This window comes from Megascapheus bottae, chromosome 22 (genome assembly GCF_031878675.1).
Source record: "Megascapheus bottae isolate mThoBot1 chromosome 22, mThoBot2.hap1, whole genome shotgun sequence".
NCBI classification, from domain to species: Eukaryota; Metazoa; Chordata; class Mammalia; order Rodentia; family Geomyidae; genus Megascapheus; species Megascapheus bottae.
Window position 1 is genome coordinate 20592066 of NC_143530.1, and position 20493 is coordinate 20612558.

Consider the following 20493-nt stretch of genomic DNA (forward strand, 5'->3'; position numbering starts at 1 on the left):
CAATGAACAATGATGAATAAATGTCCAGATGCAGAGCTCTTCAATTTTCTTCAAGAGTAAATATTAAAGGCTTTTTACATAAGAAAGCAAGCTGATTTTCAAATTACACAGAAAAACATTCCAAACTATAAAAAACATCTGTTGTTATAGTAATATATGTCCACAGTAAACATTCTGTGAACTTAAAGTATTAACTATTCTTTTTCATTCACATTAAATTGAGTTTCTTATAAGTTTATTTAGATTTGAACATGTTTATTTTTTCTCTTTTGTTCAAATTCAAAGTTGTTCTTATTTCTCAAAGTAGTTTCACTTGCTTCTTATAATTAGTTACAAAGTCTGTAATATTCAAGAATCAAAATTATTTTTAAAAATCAGCCACTCTATGCTAGTAACTAAAGAAAGCTATATGTCCATTTCAAACTTTGATTTTCTATTGAGTAATGGTTATAGAATAATTTATCAAATGTAACATTAAATCTCCATCATATCCTGTGTATGCTTCACTAACTGAGTCATTCACTTTAAAGGTATTCGTGCAGCCAGCATTTTGCATTCTAAAACTCATGAGTTACTACTTCACAGGTATGAGCCAATAGTGCCATCCACTGTTCCTATGAGCCAGCTTTCCCAATTATAGCTTTATAATGTACTAAAAAATAACATTTCACTTATATAATACTAAAGTGATTTTAAGATATTTTAGGACTCTACTAAAAAGTCATCAAAAACAACTACAAATTTTAGAACCAATCGTATTTGGTTAAAAAACTTTTGGTTAAAGTAGTAGTGCATACTAATAATCCCAGCACCAGAGGCAGCAAGATTGCAACTTTAAGGCCATCCTAGGTGAAAGTATATTCTAAGCCAATATGAGCTACATAGAGAGATTTCTATCTCAAACTTAATACCCAGAAGAAAAAAAATGTTGATCAACAAAACTTCCATAAATGTTTCAGCTTAATATATTAAAATTGTTCAATATAGGTTTCCTTCATCCAAAGAGGGACAAACCAAAATTCTTACTTCCAACATTTATAAACTAATATTTGTATTGAATACATAAGAATAAGTTATGTGGGACTGCAGCAATGTTAAACCACATAAAATTTTTCCAAGATCTTGCTAGCAATTTCAGTATTTGCCACAGGCCAGTGATCAGGAGTGACAGACACAGCATTGATACACCAGCCTAGACCTTGAGAATAGGTGATGGGATCCTGATCTAGCCTTATTCCACAGGGCAGAGGATTCTGGTCACCTGGGTCCATGCTATTTATAGTATCTGTATTCTCCCTTTCATCTGGATCAAGTGAACTCTTTTGTGAAAAGTAGGATTTAATTACTTACAAAGAAAATGAGGATTTCACTGTACTTACAAAAACAGCAGGACTATGCCTACTTACTTAATAAATTCTTACTACAGATTTTGATCAGCAACTTGCTTTCATTATAACCTGGGAAATGAGTTAGAAGAAAGTAACAATTTCTCATTGATAATTACTATTGTATACTTAAAAAAACCTACACAACTAAGAATTAGACATGACATAATAGGTTCAGGTTAAATATACAACCACTACCACCCCCATTCTGAGCCACATTGTGAATGATTGTGTGAGTTAGTTTGGAAAGTGGTTCATCTTCAGCTACTGCCTCTTAAATGAAGATGTCAAGATCTTCAAAGAACTGTCTCACTGCTAAGGCTGAAGGAGCTACCATCAACTGAGGAAATTCAGAACAGAGCTCTTAATTCACGTAATCAATATGTCTTAGCAACAGATTAACATGAACTATATAAAAATAAGAATAAACTTAGTTCTAGACACAATGCTAAGATATAAAGGATGCAATGAGATAACATTGAATATACTAAAATGCATAGATATCCTTTCAAAAATATTTTTAAAAAGTCACCCTATTGTAACATCACATTTGTTCAAACTGCAATCATATCTCTTCAGAACCTTAAGTTTTAAAATACTGTTTCTAATTATGCCTCAAAAGCAGCTTTTCTATAAAGCATAACTTTCTGAAAGCCATAATTTCCACCTATACTGATCATAAATACATTTGTATGAGGAGAGAGGTCAAGGAGAAGCAGCTATTGTCCTGTACTGTTGTGGCTGCACAATAAGAGGACATCTGAGTATCTAAGAACTCTTTAAGTCAGAGGGCTAAAGGCCTACATTCCAAGAATGGTAACATTATCTCTAAGAAGACAGATGGGCAGGAGCCAAAAGCATTTTTCCAAATAGAGGATGAGATCCTAAAGCTCACATAACTTCATATAACAGACTTATTTGTGTTCTGATAATTGTGTGTTTCAATTACTTCATGTCCAAGGTAGTTAGTTAACAGTTGACTTGAGAAATGTATTTTCTTCTTGGCACTATTATGACATCTAACCATTATCTGGTAATTGGATAAATACATAATAAACTATGGCTAATAACTATTGAAACTATGGCTAATAACTATTAAGTTTGGATCATTAGAATCAGAAAAAAAACAAGCAAATGCCATTTTTTAGAAAATCTATTTCTCTAAAAACAATTCCACCTAAGTTTACTAATGTATATGCACATTCACTCATTCAAATATTTATACAGCAGTTACATATCTAAAATGGAAAATGAAAGTGGTATGTTGTAGACAGTTCAGAAAGGGAAAACACCTGAGAATGTTTTCTGGAGCTAAGATATTATAGGGGGGACAAAGTCCCAGACACATTTTTTAAAAGATAACAAATACAAGTATGTAATCTCAAAGAAAATTAAATTCCCCTAAAAGGTCCCTGGTATGCCATAATTTAATATGACTGATGGCAAATAACAAGACAAGATAAATGTTAAAAGAGAAAATATCAGTAAAGTATTACAGAACCACACAGTATTTACAAAGATGTGCTAAACCGAGAAAGGATTTCAAGTCTTCAAATGAGGTAAAATCAGATAGCAGCATCTAAAAAGTGATATAACTTCCATCAAAACTACTAAGCAGCATTCAACTATTGGCTTTGGAAAATGAAAACTGCCAAGAGACTGTCAAAACTATTGGCTTTAACTGTGACAGAAAAAAAATAAACTCAGATTTGCCTTAGTTTCCAATGTCCAGCTTCTAACTTTTCTCCTTAGTATCATCATCTATCCTGCCCTACACTCTATTCCTACCACTAAAAACAAACAAACAAAAGCATCACATCCACGGATCCCCTGACAAGAACTGAGCTTTTCTCCCTCAGCTCTTGCTGCTGGTAGCTCCTTATTATGGTGATCATGGCACCAGGTTGGTTCTTTTTGTTTTTCCAAGTGTACATACATGCCCACAAATATCCCATTCAGTAGCACTTCAAAACTATGACCTCACCCTGCTAATCTAATGAGAAGAATAAAACCTTCAAATTTCCTATCTCCAACACAAAAACTCAATTGCTGTTCAAATATTGAATTAGAATGTCACATGTTTGATGCAGCTTGTGATGTACAGAATTGGATAGACTAGTAGGTGAATATTACCATCAAAAAAAAAAAGAAAGAAAAGAAAAAGAAAACCAGAATGGATGGAGTAGAAGAGGGTAAAAAGGAGAAAGAAAAGGAAAATAGAAGACAAAGAAATAGAAACAGAAAAGTCCAAGTGGACAGCACCGTGATGGAAAAGCAGCCCTGTCTTCCATCAATGTCATTAAAAAGAGGTATGCCTGCATTAAATAAAGCACGAAATGCCCACATTCCACTTTGCCTGATAGCACAATGGAACCAACTAGCATTCCCCAATGGATGTCAGTCAAGACCCTGACGGAAATAGGACTGGAAAGATTCTCACTCTCACTCTGAACTCCTGTCTCTTTGGAACACAGATGCCCTCCTTCCATTTCAAGGTTTATATTTCCATCTGTGTTCTTGTCCTGTTTCAACAGTTTCTTCTGTCAGTCAATGCCTAATCCTTACCATTTTTGCTTTTCACAGCTTACATTAAAACAAGCAAACAAGCTAAAGCTCCTGAGGCTCACACCTGTAATCCCAGCTACTCAGGAGGTTGAGTTCTGAGGGCTGTATTCCAAAGCCAGCCCAGGCATGAAAGTCCCTGAGACTTATCTCCATTTAACCACCAGAAAACTGGAAGTAGCCCTGTGGCTCAAGTAGTAGAGCTCTAGCCTTGAGCTTAGAGACAGTGCACAAGCCTAGAGTTCAAGCCACATGACAAAAAAGAAAAAGAAAAACCCTTACTATTCTCTTAGGACTATCCATCCTCTTTCATGATTAAATTTCTTTTTTTCCATATATTTTTATTGTAATTAATAGAAGGATTACATTATATTCACAAGATGGGAGGTATATTACTTCATAAACATTGATACCCTTTCTCATGTCTTGGTCCTCATTTCTCTCCCCCCGCCCCACCCCTCATCTTGTTTATTAAATTTCATAAAAATGCAATCCCTCATAGCCAAACGTAACTGATTTCTAGCCTGGCTTCTCATTTTTCTAATCTATGGAAATGACTAACCTATTCCAGTATTATTTTCCACACATTCATAAGCCCAAAATTATGCCTATCACTCTATGTTTCTACTCTCTCCCCAATTCTTATGTCTCAGATGACTTCCATGCCACTTCTTGCTCCCTACTTACAAGTATCAACCACTTGCCTTCAACACCCTCCCCAGTTCCCATCCTTCAGGCTGAAGCTACCTTTTTACCTATATTCTTATCTCTACTTTCCTCAGAACTTCCAAGCCTATGGTTAGAAATAACTCCCCTAATGTAGGCCAGACCCCATGTTCTTAACCAATGTAGTTCTGCTCTTATCACTTCCATGCCCCAAATTATCCTCAGATGCTCCTCCACTGCTCGCTGAGTTACCATGATGGCCTCTTCTATGCTTTCCTGCGATCTAGCTTCCCATACCACGCCATATTACCACCTAGTTCAGGATAATCTTCTCATTGAGAACCCAACTGAATTAACTATGGTCCTTCATATTGGGGTAATCTGATACCTTACACTAAAGACAACATTTCTCATTTTTCTATGTATGCTGACAACTCCAGACAAATGGACTAAAATGTTGTTGCTCATAGATAACTTGCCTAACTCCATTCATGCCTTTTTCTAATACACAGATAAATTTAGATATAGGTATTGTTTCCTGTAATTTTTTTCTTCATGCTTCCTGTAGTAGGAGGATAATAGTCCTTTAAAAATGTTCATATCCTAACCACTAGAACTTTGCATGGCAAAGGGGAATTAAAGTAACAGGAAAAAAAATAGGGTTGCTAATTGGCTGACATTAAAATCAAGAGACTATCCTGAATTATCCTAATGGGCTGAAAGTAATCACTTGAGGAAGTGTGACTAAAGCCAAAAAAGGACGTACAACATTGCAGCCTGGGGAGCCATGAGCTCAAGGACCACCAACGGCCTTCAGATAATGAAAAACAAGGAAACTGAGCCTCCCCAGAGCCTCCAGAACAGTCCTGAAATCACAAATTTTAACACAGACTTATGATGTCCAGAACCACAATAAACTGGCATTATTTTAAGCCACCAAGTTCGTGTAAATTTCTTACTGGCAGCAAGTGAAATAAAACACCACTGCACATGTAAATTATTCAAATATTGCCTATCTTTAAGGATCCTTTCAGGTTCCATAATGCAAAAAGTATTCATCTCCCAAAACCCTCTATGCATAGATACAATTTACCTCAGAAACCCACAACACTATCTGGGGGTAGAGGGAGGAAGAAGGGGTTAAGAAGTAAGTCACTGTGTCAGTCTGTGTACCTTAGGTTTCTCATCTATTTAAAGAAAATTAAGGATCAAATACAGGAAATAATATGCCTCCATAGAACTATGTCTACTACACATTAAGCATGCAATATAAAACATCACTTTTAATGCTCAACTAATTCTCAGTCAGGTCAATATATCTATCTTATCACCATACTATTCAAATATATACTTATTCATGCTAATTTCATTTACAGACAACCTTGGCCACATGGGAAACAGCCTAGAAATAATACATAGCAGTAGCAGGCACGTGGCTGCTAACCTCAAAAAGCTCACCTGAGAAAACAAGCAGAGTACTGAAAACTGGACCAAAAAGTAATATAAATTAAAATTCCTATATCCAGTTTAGAAAACATATATAAAAAGAAGAATCTATGGATAAAAAATTAAGAGAATGTAGAAAAAGAAAAGATAAATGTTTAGAAGTAGAAGGTAGCTTTACAACCATTTTACTCTTTAAAATAATAAGAATATTAAAACACTACAAGCAGAACTATTATTTTTAAAAACTATGATCAAATAAAAAGTCCTCCCAGATCATCCAAAATTAGCATTTACCATGATCTGAAGTTTTTAACCTCCACCTTGGCTAAAGCAACTGATATATACCTTTTCTATTTCTGAATAATGAAGCATATGTGGGGTACAGAAGTAACTTTAACAAGTTAATAATACATACAATAAAACTTCCTTACAAACAGACCCCCTTCCTAAAGAATTAGAAAGTAAAAAGTTTATAACTCCATATTTAATTGGAATGTAACAAAACAAAACTGTAATGCCTTCTGGCAAGAAGGACATTTATTTTTTAAAAGTTATGAGCCTATTTTTAAATATTTTAAATGAAAAAAATTCTGAAAGTTTATCAGTTATAAAAAATTAGAATTAAAATTTAAAAAGAAAACCAAAGATGTTATAAAATAATACTTCGGACAAAATCTGTGGGTACTTTTATCGTCCAAGAGAAAATGATCTGGCTATGACTGACAGGAAAATTAAAAATCTGAATCTCAGTTTGAGATCAAGTGGACTGAATTCTCATAATACCAAAAGTATATCTTATTTACTTATGAAAGTTCAATTCTATTCTTTAACATAAGGGGCACAAGAAAATATCAAAGCGACATTAACTACCCACTGAACTTCAATATTTTGTAATATAGTCTCCTTTGAAGGAATAGTGACTCGATGGGAAGAGAAATGTAAGAGAGTGCATGTGAAAATTTTCAAGTGATAGTTACATAAAAGAAATATTTCAAAATCTAAAGTTTTAACTATTTAGAAAATAATCTTATCCCACCTCACTCCAGTTAGAATGGCCAGGATCAAGAAAACTAATAACAACAGATGCTGGAGGGGAAGTAGCCAGGAGGGATCACTACTACACTGTTGGTGGGAGTGCAAACTCTTTCAACCACTATGGAAAGCAGTACGGCAGTTCCTCAAAAGACTAAACGTAGAACTCCCCTATGACCCAGAAATTCCACTACTTGGCATTTACCCAATTGTCCAGAAATAAGGACATACTAAATCCACTAGCACAACAATGTTCATTGCAGCACTATTTACCCAGATGTCCCTCAGTTGATGAGTGGATCAACAAGATGTGGTATTTGTACAAAAATGAAATTCTATGCTGCTGTCAGAAAGAATGACATTGCCCCATTTGTTAGGAAATGGAAAGACTTAGAAAAAATCATATTAAGTGAAGTAAGCCAGACTCAAAGGAACATAGGCTCAATGATTTCGCTCATTTGTCAAATTCAGTAGAAACCTTGGGCTCTCCTAGCAGAGATTTACAATAAAACAAAATCTAGAGACATAAGGCCAAATAGTATGACACTAAATGTAAGGACCTCCAGGATAAGGAAACAAAAGCCATATAATGAGTGATTGTTGTCCTTAATGTACTATTTTATCTCTTATCTCTTTTGCTATCATATTGTTACAATATTTCACCTTGTTATCTGATATATTTTATGTGTGCTTAATTGGTTATTTGAAATTGGATGGGAAGGGGGGAATCAAAAAGAGTGGGGGGGGTGGGGGGGGTAGGAGGAAGGGAAATGGGGACCATGTCATGAGAAAGGGTATCAATGTTTGTGAAGTAATACACCTTCTATCTGGTGAATATAATGTAACCCTTCTATTAATTACAATAAAAAATAAATTTAAAAAATCAGAAAAAAAAGAAAATAATCTTAATGTGCAGCAACTGTAATGACTTTAAAATACTTAGCAATATAAATATGTGTGGGGATGTATAACTGATATAAGCCAAATTAAAAACAAAATTCTCTAGAGATTCCCTTCCTGAATACCCGTTTGTTAAAACTGTCATTTGAAATATGATGTAAAAATCAATGTTAATAAATTTTCAATAAAAAAATAAAATTCTCAATCAACATTCGTGATACTCTTTGTATCAGATACTGAAATTGAAGGTAAGAATGTATTAACAACTAAAATACTAGCCACCTAAGGAGATCACAGTTTAATGGAAGATGTATGGGTGTGGCTGAAAAAGCTCAATTGGGAGAGCAGTTTAATGGAAGATGTAAACTGTACAGTGTGACAAGTACTGTAATCAGTGTAATGAAATGTTGTGGATGTATAGTAGAGGGTGTAAAGGACTTAGGCCAGTAATGGGGCGGGGGGGAAACAAACAGCCCCTTTATATAAAGGACAGTGTAAGTGAGTACAGGAAAAATGCCAGTAAGGTAAGCAGGGAAAAAATGGGTATATCCAGTAAACCTTGCCACATACTGAGGCCAACTGTCAAAATGGAAAACAATTTAGACTTTGATTATCTCAGTAATTCAGGATAAGTGGTTACTAGAGTATAACACAGACAGAAAAGTAATTTTCACTATGGCTCTGAAGTAGGCAAAAATTTACCTTGAAGAGACTAAATGGCTCTTGAACTAATAGGGTTTGACAGTCTCTGAAATAGTAACATATTTAAAAGAATGCATCTATCCAAAAGGAACTGATCCACAGTGAACATACAAAAAAACATACAAAAAAAAGATACTCTAGAAGAATTATGACTTTACCTCTCTCTAAACACTTGTTCAGGAGAAAGTGTACTTAAGCTTGGCCAGCAAATTTCAAAAATTATTGTCCAATCTGACTGTTCCCTGGGAATTTAACAGTCATATTCAATTTACAAATTATATATCTCAATCATTGATTCATCCAATAAATATCTTATTCAATTTCGATGAGCTCTTCAAGTCAAGTCACAGTTACACATCTCATTGCCTCTCTGTCTTAAATTCTAATCTCTGAACTTGATGACACTAGGGTTTCTAAATCTTTAATACCAAAAGCCAGAAATTGGTCCACAACACATTACTACACCAGTTCATTGTCATCTCACAGGGCTTTTAGGAGGAAGAAGAAAAAAAAGCAAACAAATAAACAGATAACTTCTTCAATCTGGCAGCAATGTGAAGAATGAACCAGAAGATGTTGAGAAAAAATAATCAGAGACAAACTTGATGGCCATTGGGGAGTTGGAAGGGCAGACAGTTCAGAAAGAGAAAGTGAAGCAGTAGAAAGAATGGACTAGTCTACCACATATCAACAGGAAATAATATGCAGAAAAAGAGGACAAAAGAAGGGCAATGTCAAAAACAGCAGACTAGCTTAATCAGTAGGCATGGGAGGCATTTCTCTAGGTGTTTCTCATATTTTAAGGAATAGAAAGCTCTCTAATATAGTCATCTAGGGACATAAAGGAACAAAAGTCAACAAATACAAAAATATAAATGAGTAGCAAAAGAGTTCTAATTGGGAAGAACTATAGACTATGGTGTGAAAATAAAAATATTATCGAGTCATAGGCCTTTTTCACACAAATTTAGAGCACATAGGAAAACCGTTTGTAAATATGCACTCCGAAAATATGGTCAGTATTCTGAGCAACACTTACCAAAGTGTCAAATATGATGTGCCAACAGTCACCTCATAGTCTATTTTAAACAAAGGGTATTAGCTGGAAAGCCATACTTTTAACAAAAATTAAAAAAATAACAATGAAAGATTAAGAAAAATTCCACTACAAATTAGATTATACAACGAAATATAATTTGCAGACAAGAGATGTTTTAGAAGAAACTATTCCATAACTGCTGAGCTTTTCATGATTTTTCTCTCCTTAGAAAAAGTTCAACTATGTTTTTTTTTTTAATCACACACTCAAGAGGGGGTGGGGGAGGGGGAGAACCTGTATACCTGTATGCATGGAGGATCCCATTTTTATGTGCAAATTCAAGAGTAGCTTACCCAGTGTTGATGGAAATGATTTCTATCAGTGGATTCTTCCTGATCTTGGGCAAATCCAATCGTGCTCCCCCCAACCGCTTTCCATTATCCTTCTTCTGGTTCAACAATCTCACAGAGTGACCTTCAAACCAAGCACATAAATAATATTAACATGACTCACATCACTCCACTTTAACCTACTGACTGCAGCAAATGTGTCAATGTTTACATTTAACTTCTTTTATGAGAGGAAAGAAAAATATTCCAGAAGTACAAACTGTAGAAGAAAAGGTTGATTAACTGAACTTATTCAATTGAAAACCATTTACTTTTCAAAATGCACATTTAGGGAAGGTGTGGTCACTTTTCTTAATGTTACTGGCATTTTTTTCTTCTGCCATATCAAAAGCTGGACTAAAGCTCCACTTATGAAGATTTCACTATTACAGTTTTCCCTCCATTTTTTTAGATTTTTTTGTTTTTGTGACCATGTTTCGAATCACTATATAGTCTTAACAACAACAAAGTTTCATTTAGTTCTTTCTACTCCCTGCCTTCTAAATCCAACACTTTCAATCACAAGTAAACCTGATGAATATTTTTTCCCCCAAGAGTATAAGTAGATTTAGTTGCTTGGCACTGAACAGTGAATATTGGACATTTTAGATATTATAGCAAATCTCAACTTCCATTTCCCCACAAATGGTGTTTTGTGTAGTAACTTAACTGGAACATATCTACAAAGCATGTCCTCTCCACAGTGAATGACAATTGCTAGACTTCCTTTTTGCTTGCTTTCGAACATGACTTTCTAGGGGATCAATTCTGTGTAGGAGTATTTTTTGTCAGTTTAAAAACTGACCGAACATATTTTTTTTAATTATTTTGAGGTGGTAAGATTTCTGCTATGAATTGATAGATAGATGGGCTAGGGAGGGAAATGTTAGGACAATTTCCAAGTCGGCCTATCCTTTCTCCTGAGCTCCCCTACATCTTCACTGGACTCTTCAGGTAAATGCATGTAGACTCCATCAACCAGGGTAAGTATGAATGGTTTGGTCACATTTCAGTTTCTGCTGTGCATTGAGGAATTCTTAAGATTTCACTGTTAAATCCCTTGCTAGCTCACTTGTCTTGTGTTTGCACCAAACAGGTTAACCAACTTCCAGAAATGTCACAGATTCCTGTCACTTGCCATCAAAATCTCCACTCCATTATCCAAATCAATGTGAACCATCCCGGCAGTAGGAGTGACGCCATTGGCTTCAGTCTGCTGCATTCTATCAGGAAGCAAAATGAAAGCAACCACAGCACAAACACCACATTGTTCTTAAGCAAAGTTCTCAATTTGCTAAATGCTTTTAGTGTATTTCCACAATAATGCATAATTTCCTTTTGACTATCTATCCAGTTTTATCACTGCTTTCATGGGGGATAGTCCACTCACTTCCACATGAAGTCATAAAAAAAGCAAAAAAAAAACAAAACAGCATTTTTAAAGGACTCCCTTAAAATAACCACAAATAAATAATTAGTACAGATTCTAAGCAATTTTAGCCATGTTTCAACACCTCTTCTTCCATAAAACTATATCACTTATATATCTCCTAGATAATTATTCAAAACCGGAAGTAATAAAACTATCACCCATAACCTTTTTAGCATTAACTGCTTTAACAGGGACTTTTCATCTATTTATCCTGAAATTTTCTAGTATGATAGAAAAGCAAAGCAAAAGTCAAACAAGTATATGGCAAAGTAAATGCCACAGATTTTCAAAATAAGTTGACCTCTTCAATCAAAAGTCCATTTGATAAAGAGGTGGGAAAGACTGACATGATAACATTAGTTCTCTGAGAGATACCAAAAGTTCAATAATGACTATGCAAAGGCATGATATTTACATACTAGCATGAGACAAATTTCACTACCTCCTGCTGAGACTCCAGTAATATGCAGCCTGCACTAATAACATTTGATAAATTATTCATCTCTACTATCTACATGCAAATAAAAGAACATATCTGGGCCTGATGATATAATGACTTATTTTCCAATCCAATGATTCATTAAAAAGCAGTAGACTTAACAATAGTCTAGGGGTTTTTTTTCAATTTAAAAATATAATACATTAATAATAAAGTAGGGAATAGTGTGAACATTACTTGTTATATCTAGTCAAAGATAAAAGGAAGGAAAATCATCTGTACAACAATTTTCCTTTTTTATGTTAGTCTAAGAGCTTGAATTCAGAGCCATGATGCTGCCCATGAGATATTTTGCTCAAGGTTAGTGCTCTATCACTTCAGCCACAGCTTCTCCTTGGGTTTTTTGCTCATTAACGGGAAATGTCTCATGGCAATTCCTGCCCAGACTGGCTTCACACCATGATCCCTAGATCTCAATCTCCTGAGTAGCCAAGATTACAAGTGTGAGTCACCAGGACCTGGCCAACACAAATTATTTCTTTTTAATGGACTAATGAATAAAATGAATAGTACATGCTATGACATTTTCTTTTTCTTTCTATGTTTCTTTTTTTTTGGGGGGGGGGGTGGTCGGTCATGGGACTTTTTGAACTCTGGGCCTAGACATTGTCCCTGAGCTCTTCAGCTCAAGGCTACCACCCTATCCCTTGAGCCACAGCACCACTTCCAGTTTTCTAATGGTTAATTGAAGATAAAAGTCTCACAGACTTTTGTGCCGAGGCTAGCTTTGAACTGTGATCCTCAGATCTCAGCCTCCTGAGTAGCTAGGATTACAGGCATGAGCTGAACCAGGAGTTTGGCCGAGTAGTAGAGTGCTTGCCTAGCATGCACGAAGACCCAGATTCAATTCCTCAGTACCATATACATAGAAAAAAGCAGGATGTGGTATGGCTCTAGTGGTAGAGCACTAGCCTTGAGAAAGTCCAAAGACAGTGTTCAGGCCCTGAGTTCAAGCCCTAGGATTGGCAAGGAAAAGAAAGAAGAAAGAAAGAAAGAAAGAAAGAAAGAAAGAAAGAAAGAAAGAAAGAAAGAAAGAAAGAAAGAAAGAGAAAAATTGTTTTGAATGGAGCTTTTATTTCAAACCAATTCTTTCAATCTAAAGTCTACAGGGCAAGAATCATTCATTATGAACAATCACTCATTTATATACAGTTAATATTAATTGATATAAACAAAATTATGGAAGAAGAAGAAACAAGGGCTCAGGACCAGAAAGACATACAGAGGGCACTGAAATGAGAAAAAACAAAAGGAATGAGAAGAGCAAATCTATCCTGAAACTAAATATACTGTACCTACCACAAAGCAAAGAGCAAAATTACAAACATATGAATATGCCGTATTAGCACAGTATAGGAAAAGAATGACTTCTAACACCCTCCTGATTGAAGTGGAAGGAAAGAAAAAAGAAAAGAAAGAAATACAGGAAAAATAAAGTTTAAGAGTATTAACACCACTTCCAGTTTTCTGGTGGTTAACTGGAGATAATAGTCTCATGGTCTTTAGTGTCCAGGATGGCTTTGATCTGAGATTCTCAGATCTCATCCTCCTGAGTAACTAGGATTACAGGTGTGCGCCACTGTACCCAGCTTAATAATCATCTTTTAAAAACATTGTTTGGCTACATATTACTGTCACATAAAAGTCAATGTGTTAAAATGAAATTCAATTTTAAGCCTTAATAGCTTTGTTAGTTATTTATATAGCTACAAACCTTGATTATGTGATGGTATTTATATATGATCAAACACACTACAGTATGTTACTAAACAATATTATAATCTAAAATTCTATACTAAAAATTTTTTAAACTAAATCCGGGCACTGGTGACTCACACTTGCAATGCAAGTTTCAAGAAAGACTTGAGATCTGAGGACCATGGGTCAAAGCCAGCCTGGGCAGGAAAGTCTGTGAAATTCTTACCTAAAAAGCTGGAAGAAAAGCTGTGAATCAAGTGGTAGAGCATCACCCTTGAGCACAAAAAGCTCATAGGCAGCACCTAAGCAGTTCAACCCTCAAGTCTGCCCTACATACACACACACACACACACACACACACACACACACACACACACACACACACACACAAATTAAGCTAAACGTTTACTACCAGGAAGTGTGTATTTGAAAAGGGTGGGGACAAGGGAAACTGAGTTGATAAAGGAAAAAAGAGAAGACATAAAGGAAAAAAGAGAAGACACAATGCAATCAAAAATTCAATATATATCCTGTAACATTAAAAACAGAAGAATGGATAAGTAGGCAAGGGACGAATGAAAATGTTGAAAGGGATGACAACTGATCAAGATGATGCATTGTATTCATAAACGGCTTTGTTAAATGGCAAGTCATTTGTACAATTATTTAAACATAATAAAATTTTAAAGTAAAACTATTTCTATAATTCATTATTGTATATTCATTCCTAAAGACATCATACTAAACAGTCCATATAAGAAAAACTCAAAGCATTATACATTGTTTGTACAATAATTTCTATACTCGTGAAATTCAGTGTTTGTGGTTGGATCTTCAAGAGCCAAAATCTTTCTTAAACCCTACGGTGTTAACTGTGCTAACATTATGAAGGAGAAGGGGGAAATTTCTCCCTCATACATAGAAGGCAAACCAGCTTGCCCTCATTTCACAAAGCCAGTTATATTGGTATTATCGTTGGTCAGTCACAAATAGCCAAGAAAGAACCAGGCCTAGAACAGGCATATATATTAACTGAATGACAGAAACATGACAATCTACAAAACTTATACATATATTGATTAATTTATGTTTGTAGCTCCTCTGCTTCTCAGAAGCTCAAGTGCGTATTTATTTATCAGCTTCATTGTATCACACATAATACTGAAACACCAACCTTCTGGCAACATGGACTCTCATTGTTTACAATTTCCCCTTTTAATTTCTTTTCCTTCTACATCTCCATAGAAAGCCTGGAGTCTCCTTCAATACTTTTGCCAACCCAGCTAATTTTAAAGGCCATTCATTGTTTCCTGAATATGTAACTACCCACCACCCCAGCACCAGAGTGATCATGCAAAATTGTCTTGATCTCTTGCTGATTGCTCTGACTTTCCACAATTTCAGCCTTGTTAGGACCATACTAAAAGACTTACCCAAACCCTAAGCTCTGCATCAGCCTTCTGGAAAACTTACTAGGAAAGCAAACAAAAACAATGCTGGAGGAAGGAGGAAGGAGTACTTTGATAGAAAATTCAAGTCAGAAGCAATAAAAGAGTAAATATAGTGCCAATATCCATCTTCCCTTGATCAGAACAATTTATGTAGTATCACTGAATATTAAAAGTCCCCCCACCATTCTTTCTATAAAACATTCATGCTCATCACTGGATATATTCTTAGTTAATCTTTTTAACAAATAAATTACAAAAAAAATTATAGTCTCAAGTTTCTATCTATTCCATCAATGTAATTCCGCATATGTAACACATTTCAGAGACAGGAGACATTTTTTTATATTCTCACAGAAGCCTCTTTCTTAAAATATTTTCATTTTAAGACACAAATAAAATTGGGCTCCACAGAAACAGCATCTTTGTCACAGCTTAAGTTGGAAAACTTTGCATATATTGTAAATTTGCAATAATGGCACCTAGAAAAAGACACCAAAATGAAGAAAGAAATCATTCTTTCTCCAAAATTCCAGAACTCAAAGTAGAAGTGAATATAAGTGAAGAGAGTTTACTCAGGCACTAGTGGCACCTTACTGTTTCCAGAACTCAGCAAAACAGAATTCAAAACCTTCACTGGTGGTAAGATCATAGTACACTGTTTAAATCCCTACCAATTTAAGGACTGTTTAATATCAAAACTACTGTTGTAAGGTACAAAAGTATCTATACTACAAAAATGTGAAATTTATGCATAGATAAGAACTACAGAAGAGAACGTGGAAAAATGCAAATTCTTACTTGAAAGTGTTTTTATAAAGATTTTTTATTAGCATGTATTACCTAAAGTGGGTGTTCACTGTTGTGTTTTCACACATAATGTACAACATACTCCATCAAACTTTTCAACCTCTCTCCCCTATTCCACTCTCCCCTTCTTAAAACAATTTCAACAGGTGTCAATGTTCTACTTTCACACATGCATATAAAGTACTTCAACAACCATATTCACCTACATATTCAAATTTTAAGTATTTTTTCCTGTACCTTATTGTTGGTATACCTAATAACTATTATTTTGAGTTACATTACATAAAGAGTGGATACAACAAATGGTCTACATAACTAAAATGTGTTCTTACTCTAAAAAGGATTTTTTTCTGGAATTACAATTAATATTTGCTTTTAAGTATGATCTTTCATAGGCAAAACTGTCTTTTTCAACAGTAGGAGGAGATTTGCATGGTGCAAATTCATTTTTCACAATTTAACTCAAGTGCAAATCAAAATACTCAAATCAAAGCAGTCTCATAATACTAACAGAATATTAGCATTGACCCTTAATAAGAATACTTCAGATCAAGTTGGTACTTGCAACACAAAAGGTATGGAAGCCTCAGTCAGTAGGTGAAGCATCCAGGACAGCAGTACAGACAGTATCGCCGCTTCTCATGCTCAAACCTGTTACTGCATTCAGTGATAATGGCTGACAAAACAGACAATAGATGGCATCAGGAGCTTATGAGCCACATTTAACTTTACAACCCCAAATGAAAACTTCTAATCAGTATCACAAGGTGCGACTGGATAGATAAGAAGCAATGAAAGCTAGAGAGCAGTTTCATTCACATACCTAGAAAATTGTCTAGGTATCCTTGTTACCTTTATTTCATCTTTAATGGATAGATGAGCATATGTGTCCTGTGTGCAGTATAAAGTGATCTAAACCAGAGAAGTTTAGGGATGTGACAGCTGGAGCTTACTGGGCCTTAAATTCATACTTACTCCTCCATCTCTGGAGTTAAGACTTATCATTACTCTTCTATAGAAATGGCTAACAAGGACTGAGATGTAGCTCAGTGGCAAAAGGCTTGCCTAGCAAGTGAATGTCCTGGGTTTAATCCCCAGTATCAAATATAAAAAAATAAAAGAAACTGTTAACAGTGACATAAGTATAAAATGTAAACAAAATATATATTAAAGGATATACTTTTATATTGCAACATCATACATGGAATGTGTATGTGTATATATACATATACACATATGTATGTATATATGACATTGTGGGACTTTAAAAATATGTATGGTTATCCATACTTAAATAACAAGTAAAGGCTACAAAATATAGTTTGCTATCCCTTTCCAAAAATCATTCGCTTCTGAACCACCACTTTAACATCTGCCACAAAAAGAATTAAGATTTCAAGGAAAGTAGACTGTAGCAGACAACTGCAATGCACACTAAAAGATATGGTCTGATCACTGTTTCTAGCTACAGACGGAAATGAGGAGGAAGTGGCCTCTCTCCTAAGAAAAACCAGGGAGGCCTCAAGGACAGGAAACACTGTAGTCTGAAAGAGTACTATTTCTATACAAAATCACAGTATATTCTACCAGAACTCCTGCTGCATTCCAATTTTCCACTTCTTAAAGCCAATCAATTCAAAAGCCTATTGCAAAAAGGAAATTTCAAAGAAAAGATGTACTAAGACTTGGCAGAAGGAGCCACACAGGAAAAAGCCATACCTTTAAAAAAAAAAAAAAAACAAAAAAAAAAAAACTCTGGGCCTGGGGCACTGTCCCTGAGCTCTTCAGCTCAAGACCAGTGCTCTACCACTTTCAGTCACAGCCCCACTTCCAGTCTTCTGTTGATTAACTGAAGATAAGAGCCTCATGTACTTTCATGCTCTGATAGGCTTTGAACCATGATCCTCAGAGCTCAGCCTCCTGAATAGCTAGGATTACAAGTATGAGCCACCAATATCTGGTCATAACCATGAGATAACTGATGTCTAAAGACTAACAAACATACTTTTAAACTTTTTAATATTAAAAACTGACAGTGATGGAGAAAAAAGGCAGTATACCAGCATGAGAAGACAGCGTGGAGCCCCGCCAGTGGAGCCCCGCCAGGCACGGAGCAGACAGCACTTCATGGTGACGCAGACACGCCAACTGCAGACAGAGCCACAGAGAGCCTGTGCGAGCCCAGAGCCCACACCTGCCCATGCACGGACCTGCCTGCTCCACAGAACCAGAGAATCCCCCAATTTGTGAGTACCTCCCAGGAGAAGTTTCCACTTCTGCTTGCGGAATGGCATTGGGAGGGTACCCCTCCCCCACAAGCAGAGAGCAGTGCCATCTTCTCTGCTGGCAAGGACCTGGCCAAAGCAATTGGAGCCTGAGAGGTGACGCTGGAAACGCCATCTTTCTAATTGGCAAAGGATTTCCCACTGATCCCTTAGCCAGAAATCCCGCCCCAGCACTGCTGAAGTTGAGGCCCTGCACCAGCCACAGATCTGGTAAACAAAGCCGCCCTCAGATCTTTCAGCTTTGTTTTACCAACCAAGCAATCTGATCCAAAAAAACCACAAAGCCAAATCACAAGAGACAAAGACTTTGTGAAGTGTTTGGATCCTGAATTTAGTGGAGACACAAGTTTCCTATCCTGCCCCCCGCCAAAAAAAACTGAAGAATACCCTTTTTTGTTCTTCTGCCCCTTTTCATTTGCATTTTTAGGTGTTCTTATTTTCTTTGCCATTTTACCTACACCTTTTTTCTAATATTATGATTCATTCCTTCTTTTTCTCCTCTCTTTTCCCGCATTCCTTCTATCACTGTGGTCGTTCCTAGAAACACAGTGACAGTTCTAGGTACAGTCTGAATAAAAATGATATCTATATTGATTCAGTCACCTGCTTTGTAATCCCTGGTTCTGAACCCTATTATCTCTTGGGTAAGAACTCACAATAGTGAGGAATCTCCCCCCAACGTTTTTTTTTTTTTGGTGTGTTTTGTTTTATTTTGTTGTTGTTTGGATTCTTCTTTCTTTTTAAAATTTTTATCATTGAAATCTCCTATATCTACCTCCCTCTTTTCTCTATATATACTTCTTATTACTCTTGTTATCTTCATAAGTTTTATTAAAATTCTTCTAAACTTTCTACTCAAATATTCTACTTGTCTATCATCTTAGGTCAGTTATCTTTACACTATACTTTTTCTTCATTACTATTATAATCTTACATTCCTGCATTGTTCTTTTCCTATCTCTCTTGTTGTCTTTCATATTTTTTTTCTATCACTGGCCTTCTGTTCATCCTTCAACTCTTATAATGCATGGATCTACATTTGATGGTTATTGAGCAATGCTGTGTATCTTGGTGGTCAGTTATACTCTAGGTCCACAGGAACTAAATACAATAGAGATTGGATTGAGAGACTTATTGTTTTGGTCATAAATCGGTAATCTGTGGTTATATTAGATTAGTACGTAACTGCACAAAAAGAGAGAGTCATATTATCAATCTAAAAGTGTGAACATCAATTGTTAGCCAGCTAAAAAAATCTAGGTTGGTAATATCTGAAAAATTATAATCTTGTTTAGTATTAATCTTGCTCCCATTTTCAAATGGGCAAAACAAGAAACTCAAGAAAAATGTCAAATCAAGGAATGGCATCACCCACCCAATATGAACAGGCAAAGGAGCAGTCAGTGGCAAATCTAGAGGAGAGTCTTCCAAGTGCTATTCAAATGCAATTGATAAACATCATTAATGAAAAGTGTGAAAACATAAAGAAAGAGATAAGGGAGGAAGCCAGAGCTAAACAAGAGGAAACCATAAACAAGGTGATATGTGAAAAAGGGGAAGCCATAAAGGAGGCCATAATAAAAGTTTTTCAAAGAAAAATGGATGAATTCATAGAATCCACACACAAAAAGGTGACCAAATTCCAACAAATGTCTAAGAGAATAAAACTGCTGAGCTAACCACTCAAATGGAAATCAAGGAGTTAAAGAAATCCATACATGATCTAAAACAGAGATGCAAGGCATCAAAAATGAGGAATTAGAAGCAAGGGAGATGAAGAATAAAATAGAAAGCTTTGATAGCAGGTTACACAATGCAGAAGAGAGAATTTCCGGGGCTGAAGATAATTTAGTTATTATAGAGAAAGAACAGAAAATGAGTCAATCCAAATCTAGGATTATGAGAAAACGCTACAGGAGGTCCAAGATACAATTAGGAAACCTAATTTAAGGCTAATTGGATTTGAGGAGGGTCTGGAGAAAGAGGTCAATGGTATTGGAAATATATCGCAGGGAATCATCTCATAGAACTTCCCAAATATCCAGAAGGGCAGGCCCATCCAGATACAAGAAGATTTTAGAACCCCAAACAGACCTGACCAGAAAAGGCCATTCCACCGCCACATCATAATCCAAACTGGATCAATAGAGACCAAAGAAAAGATCCTAAAAGCAACCATGTAGAAGAGAACAATCACCTA

The 20493-nt window shown here is 35.6% G+C and overlaps 1 protein-coding gene across 2 annotated transcripts in view; it reads right to left on the reverse strand.

Moving 5' to 3' along the window:
• Cdkal1 (CDKAL1 threonylcarbamoyladenosine tRNA methylthiotransferase) overlaps positions 1-20493 on the reverse strand; it is a 519085-nt gene that overhangs the window by 350951 nt on the left and 147641 nt on the right. For both annotated transcript variants that reach the window (XM_090356314.1, XM_090356316.1), the window contains exon 8: positions 10086-10206. In XM_090356314.1, the coding sequence (XP_090212440.1) occupies positions 10086-10206 (121 nt within the window). The remainder of the gene's footprint in view (positions 1-10085; positions 10207-20493) is intronic.